The 13,264-nt window shown below is 38.7% G+C and overlaps 1 protein-coding gene across 3 annotated transcripts in view; it reads left to right on the forward strand.

The window, feature by feature from the left end:
* Positions 1–661: 661 nt before the first annotated feature.
* The window catches only part of LOC124862874 (calmodulin-regulated spectrin-associated protein 3-like), a 28,914-nt gene continuing 16,311 nt past the window's right edge, over positions 662–13,264 (forward strand). For all 3 annotated transcript variants that reach the window (XM_047357055.1, XM_047357057.1, XM_047357056.1), the window contains exons 1-2: positions 662–1,191; positions 7,843–8,105. In XM_047357055.1, the coding sequence (XP_047213011.1) occupies positions 1,059–1,191; positions 7,843–8,105 (396 nt within the window). In that variant the 5' untranslated portion in view covers positions 662–1,058. The remainder of the gene's footprint in view (positions 1,192–7,842; positions 8,106–13,264) is intronic.

A 13,264-nucleotide genomic window follows, 5' to 3' on the forward strand; every position in this document is an offset into this window, starting at 1 on the left:
TCATGTGATGACGTGCTCTTGGGTCTGCTGTTTACCGAGGCTGTAGGTGCTGCAGGAAATGGCTATTTTGCCGTCATTGCCTGACATAAAAGTACATTTGTTTTTTTTTGCTGGAATGATATATTTTAGTGTACAAAATGATAAAGATGGGGAAGTATCAAAAAAATTTAATAAAATACACCATGTTGTGATGGGTCCATTAGCTTCTAACTAAAATATATTTAATTTCTGCATATATATATCCATTCACAATAGAGCAGTTTCCTACCAAGTTAGTTAATATGACAGACTATTTTAATAAAATATTGTGAATTAACTCCAGCAAAACACACCGCTGCAATATTGCAATTCATTATATTCAGTTCTGGGTTGGAGGAAACTTGCTTGTTGACTTCCTTTTAGCATGTTTTACTATGTCCTTTTGTATATGATTACGATTATTTTGAATTCAGTACTTTGGCTTTGTTAATGGAGTTTGTAACACTTTAAAAAGTAATACTACAAGGATTGCACTCCTCTCCCCTCGGGTTCAACCACATACCAAATGCACCTGTAGCAAAACTACCACCACACCTCTACCTGCTGTCTGCTTGCACAAGGAGGGCCCGCCCTCATTGTGCAGGCTCAATTTCTATTGGCCGGTGGGGTGAGCGAGCGATTCCAGTGTGGAGCACCTGGTGGTCACTCATCGGCTGGACTAAAGTGGAGCTGTGTACGGTGAAGTGACAACGCAGCAATGCGGACGAAGAGGGGCAGAAACAAGAGGGAATAGTCCGGCTTTCTGGAGCATCTCGGCATCTTTTAGCTTCGTTCGGTGGTAAACTGTAACTGTAACGGACATTTTTGTCGCAGAGAAGTACATTAGCTGGCTTTGAAGCAAGACCGGGGCGGATATTTCCCGAGGAAAACCTGGAACCACATCCGTATTCCCAGCCCTGCGGTCGTGTGGAATACTGACCTGAAATAATGATTGCCTGAGGATTTTTATACCTTCTTGAATACCTTTTTTTTTTGCCCGCATCGCTTGCTATTTTTTTTTTTTTTTTTACAGTGTCGCTATGGTGGACTCCCCCACTAAGAAGAAGACTTTTTTGGTCCGAGACATAAAGCCATTGGATTTGTATGACTGCAGTAAATCAAAAATATGTGCAAGTGTAGGATGGCTGCTGGCGAAGTCCTACGGGAGTTCAGGTAGGGTTTTTTTTTTTGTTTTTTGTTCGGGCCTGGTGGCTTAAAATCCAGTTTTACTCAGGACCATCATTCTTTTGTTGTCTGGTAGTGTGTTTACATTATATTAGTGAAACGCACATGCTCTGAAAGCAACTGCAGTGCTTGTGTTGTTCGGTGATTTTAGCACAAAGAGCCGCAGTTGAAAAGAGGACGCTGGCACTGTATGCATTTTTGGACTGTGACACATGTCATTTGTTCTGTTTCTATGGGTATGTATGTAAGAGGAACGGGCCTCCTCATGTAGGCCTCCCTTATCAAGCTAACCACTCTGTTCTAATACCAGTCCTGAGGTCTGAAATGACAGGCTACACAGACATGGTACACAGGGCATTTGTGTTCTCAAATATGTTCTTTCATCTGTGACAATGGGAGTTTACACCGGACAGACTAAACTATAGTCTCTGCTGTATTTATTACCAATGCATATAAATTAAATCCAGTGTTTGGAAGTATTCAGCATTATTCTATGGCAACTTAATTTACTAGACGTTCTCCTCCAGTATCTTCAGTCAGTAAAATTCCTGATTGACAAACCACTCAGTCACTGTGATGCAAAAAAAAAAACTTCCAACGTTATATAAGTAGTATTTTACACACCACACAAAGATCTATGTTTGGGTTGCTTGAAATATTGTCAGTTTTAACCCTGATATGTTGACACGTGGGTTTGTTTTAGAATACCAGCTTGGAAAAGATTATAACTTCAGGAAAGGAGACACCATACGTGCCTTTTCATTCCAGTTGACTTTACATTTTACAAGACTACTTTCTCACCAGTCAAATGATATGTCATTGACTTGAAGGTAATGTAATCGTATGTTCTAAAAAGGGTTGGAGAAGATCACAAGTGTTGCTCATCTGGCCAGTAAAGGTTTTTTTTTTTTTGTGAACTCCGTTTTTCTTCAGTAATTTAACCTTTGTGTTACACAATCCCACACAAGTCTTGGGTATAAGACTGCAGGCTGTTGCCACCTTTGTGTACTCAATTTAGCACCTTAGCCACACCCTATGGTCAAAGTCATGTCAAGCCACAGGGATATGACAACAAACACTCATCATGTTTAGTTTCTGTCTTAATCAACTCAGTAGCCTTGATGATAGTCATGCAAATTCAGGGTGACATCACCAGATCCTTTCCCAGAAATTCAGCTGGTTAGGAAGGGTAGCCAAGGAGGAGCCAGGCTAGGTCATCTTAGCTTTTCAAGCGCAATTAACTTGATTAAAGTAACAACAGGCAACATTTTAAAACATTTCTAATGAACCAGTGTGTTAAATAAATCAAGTTCTTTTTAAGATATGTGGCAAAACCAAATGCTCTGTCATCTAATATATAAGCTACTCAAACATAAATCTCTATTTAGTTATGAAATGCTTAAAGGGTTGAATTAAAATATTTATGTTGGCACTAAAAAAAGGTATTAAGGCTTAGAGACCAGGACAGCCAGAAGGTTGAACAAAATTCCACCATCAGTATTCATTTATGCCTAAACAAAGTAGCATGGAGGGTAATGATTAAAAAGCTAAAGCAATGAAATGAAATTCCAATTTCCTGTTTTACCTTTAGGCAAGGACTGGCAGGTGTGTGGCTTTTATACATAGGAGATTATAACATTCATTAGTGAACTTGTATTCTAAATATGTAGCAAAACAACTGATCCAGCTTGAAGGTTGAGGGGGGAAATGATTGACTAATTATCTAAGGGTGACTCAAGCTAGTTTGTTCCATTAGGCTGGAATGAAACTCGAGACTTACCTGTTTAGGCTAGGAGGAAGCTTGTTTTTAATAAGCAACACTTACAGGCCTTCAGTTTTTCTCCTGAGTTCACGCCATTGGTTTAAACTGTGCGTCAGTGTTATGTCTATTTTACTGCCGTTAAGTAAAACCAGGGTGTACTTTAAAACAAAAAAATTGTTAAATTGTGATAAATAGTAAAATCCTGGAAAAACCAACCAGTGTTAGTTTTATGGTCCAGATGAAATACAGGCCCATGAGGATGTATGCTTGTTGTTAGTGTTCAGTCAGAATGTTTAAATTGTGTACAAGGTGATATTCCTTAAGGCCAATCCCTGGACACGGTTGCTGTATTTTATTTTGTATTTCAGTGGCTCCAAGCCAGTTTTTCCCTTTGCCAAGTCATGCTGCCATTTTGTGCCTATATATTCCCATTTCTAACCTATAAACAAATCATTGTCTATCCATGGTCTTGAACCATTTTTTATCAGTGTTAATGGAAAAAACAAAATGCAACTTAAAAAACTCGCTTAACAAGGAGAACGATGACAATCAAAGTGGCACTTTTATTAAATTACTGCAAGATCAGTGTAAATTTAATTGTAGTTAGGTATTTTCATGAGTGGTAGACATGTTATGGTATAAATAACTATAAGAACATTCACTCTACTTATTAAAGGTCCAAGTAGGCTTTAAGTAATTGCATCCAGATATATTTTAGCGTTTGATTCTAACATCTCTTTAAAGTTCTAGCATCTCTTTATATTGCATCTCAATTATTTTTATATTTACTTGCCTTCTCCTCTAGTGTTGTCCTGTTTACTTCTGAAGCGGCTGTAATGTAATCACTTTCACTCTGTAGGATGTTATTCAGTGTACACCGGCCCTTTAATGCAATTAAGCCTACTGTGCTGCAGTGGAGCAGTTCCTGTGTTAATGTTACAGGATATGATGGGCTTTCAGGGATAGCATGTTTATGGTAAGTGGATCTTTGAGGGCATGTGAAGACGAGGAGCTTCATATGTTGTGTGCTTTATCTCCCAATCAGACTGTGGTCCAGTGATCAATAGCTGATTGCTGTCTATGCCATTTTAGCCTCTGACCAATAAAGAAAAGGTACTCCTTTTGTTTTGTTTTTTTTCTTAAAATAAATTAACAGTAATTTTTTAACTCACAGACCTGGCCACTGCACATTGATAGTGATGTCGATCAGGGTGTGCTGCATTTTGAAACATTCTGAAATAAAGTTATTAAAAATGAGCTAAGGTGACCTCCTTGATGCCATTTTTCTGAGTTTGAGTGGTTACATGGAGTGTGGGCTGCTAAAATTGCTCTTCTGACTAAAGCTAAAGGTTTTTGCGTAACAGAACAGTACCTACTTTGTTCTTAAAATAAAACCAGATAATCATATGTGTTTGATCTTTTCAACCACATGATGAACATTTAAAACAACAAGCAGGAATACACTGGGTGTCACTGAATTATTTAGTAAATAGCAGAGTTCCTGAAAGTTTTCAGTTGGCATCTTGTCTTCTAAAGGGATCATGAAGCCTTCTTAAAATCAGCGTACATTTTTATTCTTAAAGGGTAATAACACAAAGGCCGCTGGTTCTTGCTGAGCTATTTCATTCTGAAGAACCTTACTCACCTTGAACATTTGCTAGGTGCTAATGCTTTGTATAGAAGCCTGTCTTGCTGTGTGTTATGAGCACTTTGAGACATGTGGTGATGTTCTATGACCCAGCCAGTATACAAGCTCAATCAGTCAATGAAAAGGGACATGTCTCCTGTTATCTAACTTTGCATGTCAGTTTTAGATACCAGCTAACAGAGCAAACCTGACTGCAGCGTTGCTTGTAAACTATAACAGTTCCACTAGACCTTTTTAAAACTTGTCCAATTTTACATAAATAACTGTTTTGCATATCTGCTCAGTTGCTTCTTCTCCCAGTCTGAATAGTAAGAAGTCAGTGAGCTGTTGGGGTTGTCAGGGTTTACCATGTTTTGTGCTCAGATGGAAAGTTGCTGGACTACTTTTTACCTGGACTGATCTGCCAGTGGTACTGACTGAGTCAATAAACTTTGCACACGTTTGACTTTTGCCTGTTCACTCAAACCAATAGATAAAGCACTGACTCCATGACCTGTAAAAATGACAGGGAGGTTCTTGCACCAGTTTAAGCAAATACGTATTTTTGTAAAAATGAAAATACATCCAAAGAGTTGTATTTAATTCAGTGTTATGTTAGCTTTTCTTGTCTTTTTACCATTATTTATACAGCTTTAAGCTGCATTTTTTTCATACCTTCCCATCGGTTTGCTGTCATTACTTGAGGTTTATGTAGTAAACATTTGACTTATGGGCAGTTCTTTATGGACCTGCTACTTGAAACTTGTACCTAGTTTTATATTTAATATGTCATGGACTGTCATTGTTTATGGTAAGTCACACAGGGAAATTATTTTCATAACAGTCTTTCTCATATCACCAAGCTGTGGCATTTGCATCTGCTTTGCCTTCTAGGGGAGTTTTTAGCACATCATTCCCGGGACCTATTTTTCTTACATATACATTAATTACTTCAGCTTTCTGTTTTGTTAATATGGAAAAGAATATAACAAGTTATAATCAGTTTTAGACTCAAAGTTTAAAATATGTTTTCTGTTTTTATGACTGATTTTTCAATTTCTGAAGACCTTTTAAACTCTTAGACACTTAAGAAGGTTTATACAGACACACAAATGGATTCGGTGAAACTGGTTTCTTTGTGGGTTTGTCAAATACAGTCATAAAACATTTGGTGTAGGATAATTGTGATAGTTTAGGTCTTAAGTAGTCATTGACCAGTCTAAAAGCATTGTCTACAATTACACCTAACAAAATCTTTTAACAAAATAATCTACTATTAATAATCTATTTACTTTTAAGTTATTCAGATTTGCAGGGGAGAGGTCTGTCACCACTCGTGGTGCGTTATCTGTTAGTGGGAAATGGGAAGTTAAAACATTTGGTTTGTTGCTTATGTTTGGATTCTTTTCATTTTTTTTATTTGACATTTCTCTTTAATGTTCTTTCCAGTAAGCTTAGTCATTTAAAATTTAGAAAGTGTTATTTATGTATTTTTGTGTTTTAATTTGAATCATAAGTTTTAAAAATCAATTTCTGTCAGTTGTTTAATACCCAAATTAATATGCAGCTACAGAAGAACAGAATTATGATGTACATTTTGGCGTCCACTATTGTTCTGGATGTTACTTTACTTGGGCTTTTGAGACTGTCGTATTTTTTTTTGGTCAAGCAAATGTGATAAGATTGCGCCTGCGATCAGTAAACATGGCAAAGAAACTTGTATCTGCCTGAAAGCAACTTTTTAAACTAGCCAACATGTTTGTGTTCATCCTTGCCTGAAGAGTTAGTTAAAATTGGTAAGGGTGAGCATTTTTGTTTTTAAATTTTTAGACTTATGCTTTGGTGTAATAAAAAAAACCATAGATGCCAAGCGACTGTTTATTGAAGTTTTTTGTTAATTATTAAGGTAAGTCATGAAATGCAGGGGTTGGACAATGAAACTGAAACGCCTGTCATTTTAGTGTGGGAGGTTTCATGGCTAAATTGGATCAGCCTGGTAGCCAGTCTTCATTGATTGCACATTGCACCAGTAAGAGCAGAGTGTGAAGATTCAATTAGCAGGGTAAGAGCACAGTTTTGCTCAAAATATTGAAATGCACACAACATTATGGGTGACATACCAGAGTTCAAAAGAGGACAAATTGTTGGTGCACGTCTTGCTGGCGCATCTGTGACCAAGACAGCAAGTCTTTGTGATGTATCAAGAGCCACGGTATCCACGGTAATGTCAGCATACCACCAAGAAGGACGAACCACATCCAGAACTGTCCGTTGGGAGCTCCACAGGGTCAATATACACGGCCGGGCTGCTATAGCCAAACCTTTGGTCACTCATGCCAATGCCAAACGTTGGTTTCAATGGTGCAAGGAGCACAAATCTTGGTCTGTGGACAATGTGAAACATGTATTGTTCTCTGATGAGTCCACCTTTACTGTTTTCCCCACATCCGGGAGAGTTACGGTGTGGAGAAGCCCCAAAGTACCACCCAGACTGTTGCATGCCCAGAGTGAAGCATGGGGGTGGATGGGTGATGGTTTAGGCTGCCATATCATGGCTTTCCCTTTGCCCAATACGTGTGCTACATGGACTGCCAAGGACTACCGAACCATTCTTGAGGACCATGTGCATCCAATGGTTCAAACATTGTATCCTGAAGGCGGTGCCGTGTATCAGGATGACAATGCACCAATACACACAGCAAGACTGGTGAAAGATTGGTTTGATGAACATGAAAGTGAAGTTGAACATCTCCCATGGCCTGCACAGTCACCAGATCCAATAGGCTTTGAGTTGTGTGTAAAATAATTTTGTTGTTGCAAAACGTGTTTTGTTTATTTATGGCTAAATTAAATGTGCTTTCTGCCACTTGTTAAAGTGTAGTTTTGCTCATTTAGTTGAATGGCTCATCTAAAAATTCCTCAGGCCTGTTTGTTTTTTTGTTTGTGAGCAGGTGTGGTTAACAGTGCACCACTTCTTCGACCTCTGAATCTTCCTAAAGGTGTTTCCTGGTTAAACAGGATCCTAGATTTGCCCTTTTTGTATTTTGCTTTGTTCATGTTTTATTTTTATTTCAAAGGTGATTTAAGATAGCCGGTTTATGCAAATTATTTGCCGAGTGATTTTTTTTTTTTTTTTTTTGTCACTGTTTTCCAGTTTGTTACATTGACCTTTACCAACAATGACTGTTACCAAGCGATAGTTTTAAAATTCTAATCAGTCTAATCATTATCTGTTTTTCTCCATCAATAGAAAATGTCCCTGCAGAGCTGCGTGACCCCTTCTACTGTGACCAGTATGAACAGGAGCATCTCAAACCTCCAGTCACGCGCCTGCTGCAGTCCTCAGAGTTATATTGTCGCACCTACAGCATTATTATTGGGAGTACTGGATCTGAGGCACAGCCCAAAGACAACATCGCCCTGCTGCAGCTCCTCACACAGAGAGGCATAGTCGCCAAAGATCAGGAAGCCACAGTTACTGAGGCAGACCTTCAACATAAACCCATCAAAATGGTAATGTCTGATATGTGATTCGCCAAACTCTTTCAGTACTTTTTGTGCAGAATATAAATATTTTGTGGGATTAAAGCAGGATATACCTTTAAAAGCCACCTGAATTTGCCTGCACGTCTACATGTGGTACCAAAATTAAATACATATCCTATGGTTTTCAAAGTGTCCACAATCTGACTGGTCACGTCGCGTTTCATCCGACTTCTACGTTATTGTCCTGGCTCCAACTACGCATCCAAACAGACTTTTCTACAGAAGTAGCAGCCACTGCTTCACAAAATGCCATTGTTAATAGATGGACTCTCTGTTTTCATACCTTTGTCTTGTTATTATGTGGTCCTAATATTGCATTGCCCAACAAGTTAAAAGATGATACACAGACGCCGACATCCGTTTTTGTTTCGGTAAACTGTGCGTTTGGGTCGTTATGGGGTCCTGAACCATTCTGACTGAAGTCCGATGGTAGCTGCGATTAAATAGTAGTGTAAACCACCATGCAAAAAAACGGATTTCAGCAAAAAATCAGAAATGAGCTTCAAGACCTGCAGTGTGATTGTAGCCTTCCTTGCTCACCCCACTGCCCACAAACTCCAGTGTTAGTGTTCAAATTGAGAAAAGTAATGTAAGGAACAGTGGTACGTTGTGTGCACGGTTTCCTTATTCTTATATTTTTGCGTTAGGTTTATTTACTGAAACCAACTCTGTTATTTAGAAATCTGCAGAAAAAAACAGGAGGTCAGGATCACGTGGTTGCTGTTATTGGGCCATGTTTAGGCTTTGATTCTGGGGATTAAAGGACATCAAAAAGACCCTTCAGCCATTCAGCCCTTCCCCCAACGTCGTATACTTCCTCAACTGATCTCAAAACATGAGTGGTTCCAGCTGCGAGGACAACGGCATGACTACTTTACTTTCAGGGTGTGAGAGGGAGATGGAGTATATGTACAATTGATTCAGATCACAACAAAAGCTAGAGATTTCTAGTGAAACTTTAGCTCCTGTGTTGAGAGAATACAATGAGCTGGCTCAGTGAGTTTAAATCAAGAGAAACAGGTTTGTCCTCTTAGCCACTGGCAAAAGATCTCTATATGTCTTTCAGTCTTGTAACATTATATTGCTCCAAACTCTTCACCCGGAAAATGATTACAAACTACATTTATTAAATCCTAAAAATTGAATTTCTGTATACAGTTTGTATTTGGCTGATGAAATTTGAAACCGCTTACAGTAGAATTGGTATTAGCCATACTTTTCACTCTGATCAGAAAGACCCCAAATCTGTGCACATACACGCTGTTTTTGAAAGTGATGGCCTCCTCAGGGATTTGTTGTGTACAGTGTTGTGTTGTTAGCTCCCCTGCAGCTGAATGCTTGGTACCACAACTTGTACTGTACACCTGATGACTGCACCGTTTTTTCCTTTCCTTTTTCACTAGTCATTTGTTGCATCTCAACAACATAAAAATGAAACTCCTTTGGAAGCCAGGGCTGTTCACGTATGGTAATTTACATGAACCAAACAGAGATGGCTCAATGCAGTGCCAATATGTGCTTACACACAACAAAAGGCAGGAATGCTCAATCACAGGACTGACATTGTCATTGGCTATAGTACAGTCCTGGTATGTTTGCCTCCATATGCAGCACTTTGAGTTTGCGTGACCTGGGCAAAGGATGCTTATTAGGCATACGAGTTGATGTTTAAAAGGAGCTAGTTTTCTGATGGTGAGCTAAATCATGAGCTTGGATCAATATGCCCTTTTCTAAGCCGAAACGGTTCTGGGAGAAAGCTGGTTAGTACACATTTCTTTTTCCTTAATTTTAGTTTCTTTACCCTTTTTTTGATAATTTTAATTTACATCGAATCCCTGTTTGCTCTTTAAAGCTGGATCCTTATTCTAGTAGAGAGACGTCCTAAGCAGTTCACGGCTGTATAAAGCTGTTTACTGTGTTATTTACCCATTAACATACATCTGTACAGTTTTTCTTTTTCTTTACATAAAGCACCTCATGCTTGTACCATGGCAAGTGCATTGGAACATCAAGAGTTTTCTTAAACCTTATACAAGCTTTCTGATAATTACCATTGGTGTAGATAGTTTAGGCTTTATTTCATACTGTTTCACTAAAACACATTAAACAACTAACCATTTTAAATGAAAGCAAAAAGGTAGCTAAATTTAAAGACACAGGTATCTGTTGTTCATGGTCCTTTAATGCACAATATTTAATTTCTTCTGCCCAGTTAAGTTAGGTCTTTCTAGTTGAGACAATGCCTGGTCGGTTTCTGATGCTGCTGCAGTTGCTATGTGCTACTTTAGTGTATGATCCCCCAGTTACTGACTGCTCTCTGAGTTTGTCTGCGAGTGACTGGCAATGCAGCTTGTATGGCAAGTGAAGAAAGTGGGTCATGCTGCAGTGTTACAGGGATGGAGCATCAGTGTGGGCCCTGGCCAGTAAAACAGCTTTGCAGCAGTGGCAATCTGCTGCAGGTTGACTGTTTAAGGCTTCACATTTTTCTAGATTAAATGCATGGTTATGCTTGTCACCAATACTACTGTCAAGTAATCTGCCTTCTCATTGTTGGTTTCTTTTGGATAAGTAAAGGTTGTTGCCTTAATGCTGTTTACTAATGTTTGTGAAATTAGGTTTACATTTAAATCCAAACACAACAGATCAAATAAAGTGGCTGTTGTTTTGGCTCGTCTTGATGCACCTACCTATACCTAAGGTGGAGTATTTGTAATCTGCATAAAAGAGAGACATAGCCACCCTGTTATTTATTTCTATATATATATATATATATATATATAGAAATATAGAAAAAAAGGTTATTTGTTTTGTCATGATCAGGTCTTATGTATTTTTAGTGACTGAGGTTCTATAAATATTTGGGTTGTCCTGCTTGCATCTGCCCAGCCCCCATCACTCCTCCATTTGAGGATAAAGATCTTTGAAGATTACACATAATCCACTACATAGGCTGAATGTCGTCATTCATGATTGGTTGACATCCCAGAGATGACCAATGACCCCCTCTATACCCCAGTTTGTCTCATGTTGAGTGCCCGATTACAGTGCTCTTGAAACAATAATTGTGCCACAAAATGCTCTCTGATGCCTTTACTTCAGTAAATCTGAGCTGAACAACCATGTGCTTTATAACAGGAGTTATGTTGCTGGGATTGTGAAATGAGAGGTGTGACTTCTTACCCAACAGCCTTGTTGTCTAGCTGGCTTCTCCCGCCATGCCAGCTATTCCTCTCATCTTCACGTTGGGTGGTTGCTAGGATGGGTGGTTGCAACAAAAACCCTGCAGTCACACCTTGAACGAGTTTTACAAACTCTGATATTAACAGTGAAGATGTGATTAATGTTAACTATAATGTATCTAGATTTTACTCTGGTCCGCTGTTTCTTTCGTAGTGCCAGGGACACTTCGGCAGGTTTTTGGTCAAGTGAACATCAGTCAAGAGCTTAGCTGGAAACAGAAGTGGCAGATTATCAGAAACGCTAACCATCATCTTGCATCATTTATTTTTCTTTGGTCTGTTGCTGCTCTGAACATAATTGGTTTTCAATTCAATTCGGTTTTATTTATATAGCGCTAATTCACAACACATGTCGTCTCAAGGCACTTCACAAAGTCAATTTGCTAGAATCATACAGATTTCAAGTCGGGTACACACATTCCAAATATTCCTAACTATCAAACTGCAGTTGGATTCAGTTTATTATTCAAATTGATTAAAGGGTTTTTTATCTAAGGAAATTTTGGTAATTATGCTTTGAAATGTGCCCCAAATTTGGTGTAAATTCATTTTGAGCTATATTACCTTATGTAAGTGTACACTTCATATACATATGAGTATTAACCTCTTTTCCAAAATCCCTAGTTGGGCCCCAGGCCTGCTTGATCCCCCTGTTTGTCTCCCCATCATACAGGAACAAGGCAGGGATGGGGGATGGGGTTAAGTCATATTTCAGACAAAATCCCCTCAACATGAATTTGTCTGATGATATAACTTTTTCTTACTTTCGTTAACAAAGATCACATACGAGCAGTTTTTTTGTCTCCCAAATTATGTTTTAAATGTCAACGGGATTAATCGATGTTTATTTTTCCTCTCTACAAGATATTGCAGAGGTGCAGGATGTTTCAGAGCTGAGAATCGGGGCTAAGCCAGGAGCACAGATAAGTACTGCAGTCAGGCTTGTACTCGGATGCATTATGGGTCAGCTGGTTGGTTGTTATGGTGATCTGGCAGGCTCAGAGCTGTGTGCTGGAGTAGCTTCTCTCTTTACTCATTAGGGAACCTTGTGATTTAGCTTAGCAAACTCCCCTGGGTCTGCAGTGGCAAATCCGCAAGTGGCTACAACTCATTCGTCCTGTTTCATTTAGCTTTTTTATTGTCTTAAATTATCTTCCACTGTCATTTGAAAACTACAGAACAACACAGCAAAGGTTTTATAGATCTTAATTACATTTCTGTACTTTATTCTAATTTTTTCTAGAATATTTCTCTTTTGAGTACGTCTTACAGTATACATTTTAAATACTTCTTGTTTTCTTTTTTTATTACTTATTGTACTGTGCATGAATAAAATGATGAGTACATTTTACTGCATATTTTAATTGTATGACAGTGCATGAATCTATTAGATCAATAAGCAAATTTGGGAATAATGATGTGCATAGTATTTTATGTAATATTGATGTTGGTTAACAGCACCATGCGAACATTTCTCAAATCCTTTCAATTTCTTGATACCCAACATATCATGGCATTTGTAAAGTCACCCTTTGTATTTGCTGAAAAGGCAAGCCGTATTTCATGAACACAGAAGCGACAGCCTCCTATTTTGTCAACAGTATTTGGAGGGCAAACCAGCTATGGCCGCAATCCTTGCAGTGAATGACACATCGACAGAGCTTGCCCCAAAACTATCTGACAAGCCTTTCCTGGCATAGCCTGCTCTGCCAGGGGTCTGCCCAGGTCAGCGCTTTGCAGCCGGGTTCTGTAGGCAGACATGTATACCGCGCTCATTTGCACAGCTAAACTGCTACTAGTCCCTATCTGGGCAAGCATAAAAGGCTGGCAAAGAATGTCTGGCAACTGAGGTAGAATTTGTTAGTATTTAAAGGGTCAAGGTATTGA

Source organism: Girardinichthys multiradiatus, chromosome X (assembly GCF_021462225.1).
Source record: "Girardinichthys multiradiatus isolate DD_20200921_A chromosome X, DD_fGirMul_XY1, whole genome shotgun sequence".
NCBI lineage: Eukaryota > Metazoa > Chordata > Actinopteri > Cyprinodontiformes > Goodeidae > Girardinichthys > Girardinichthys multiradiatus.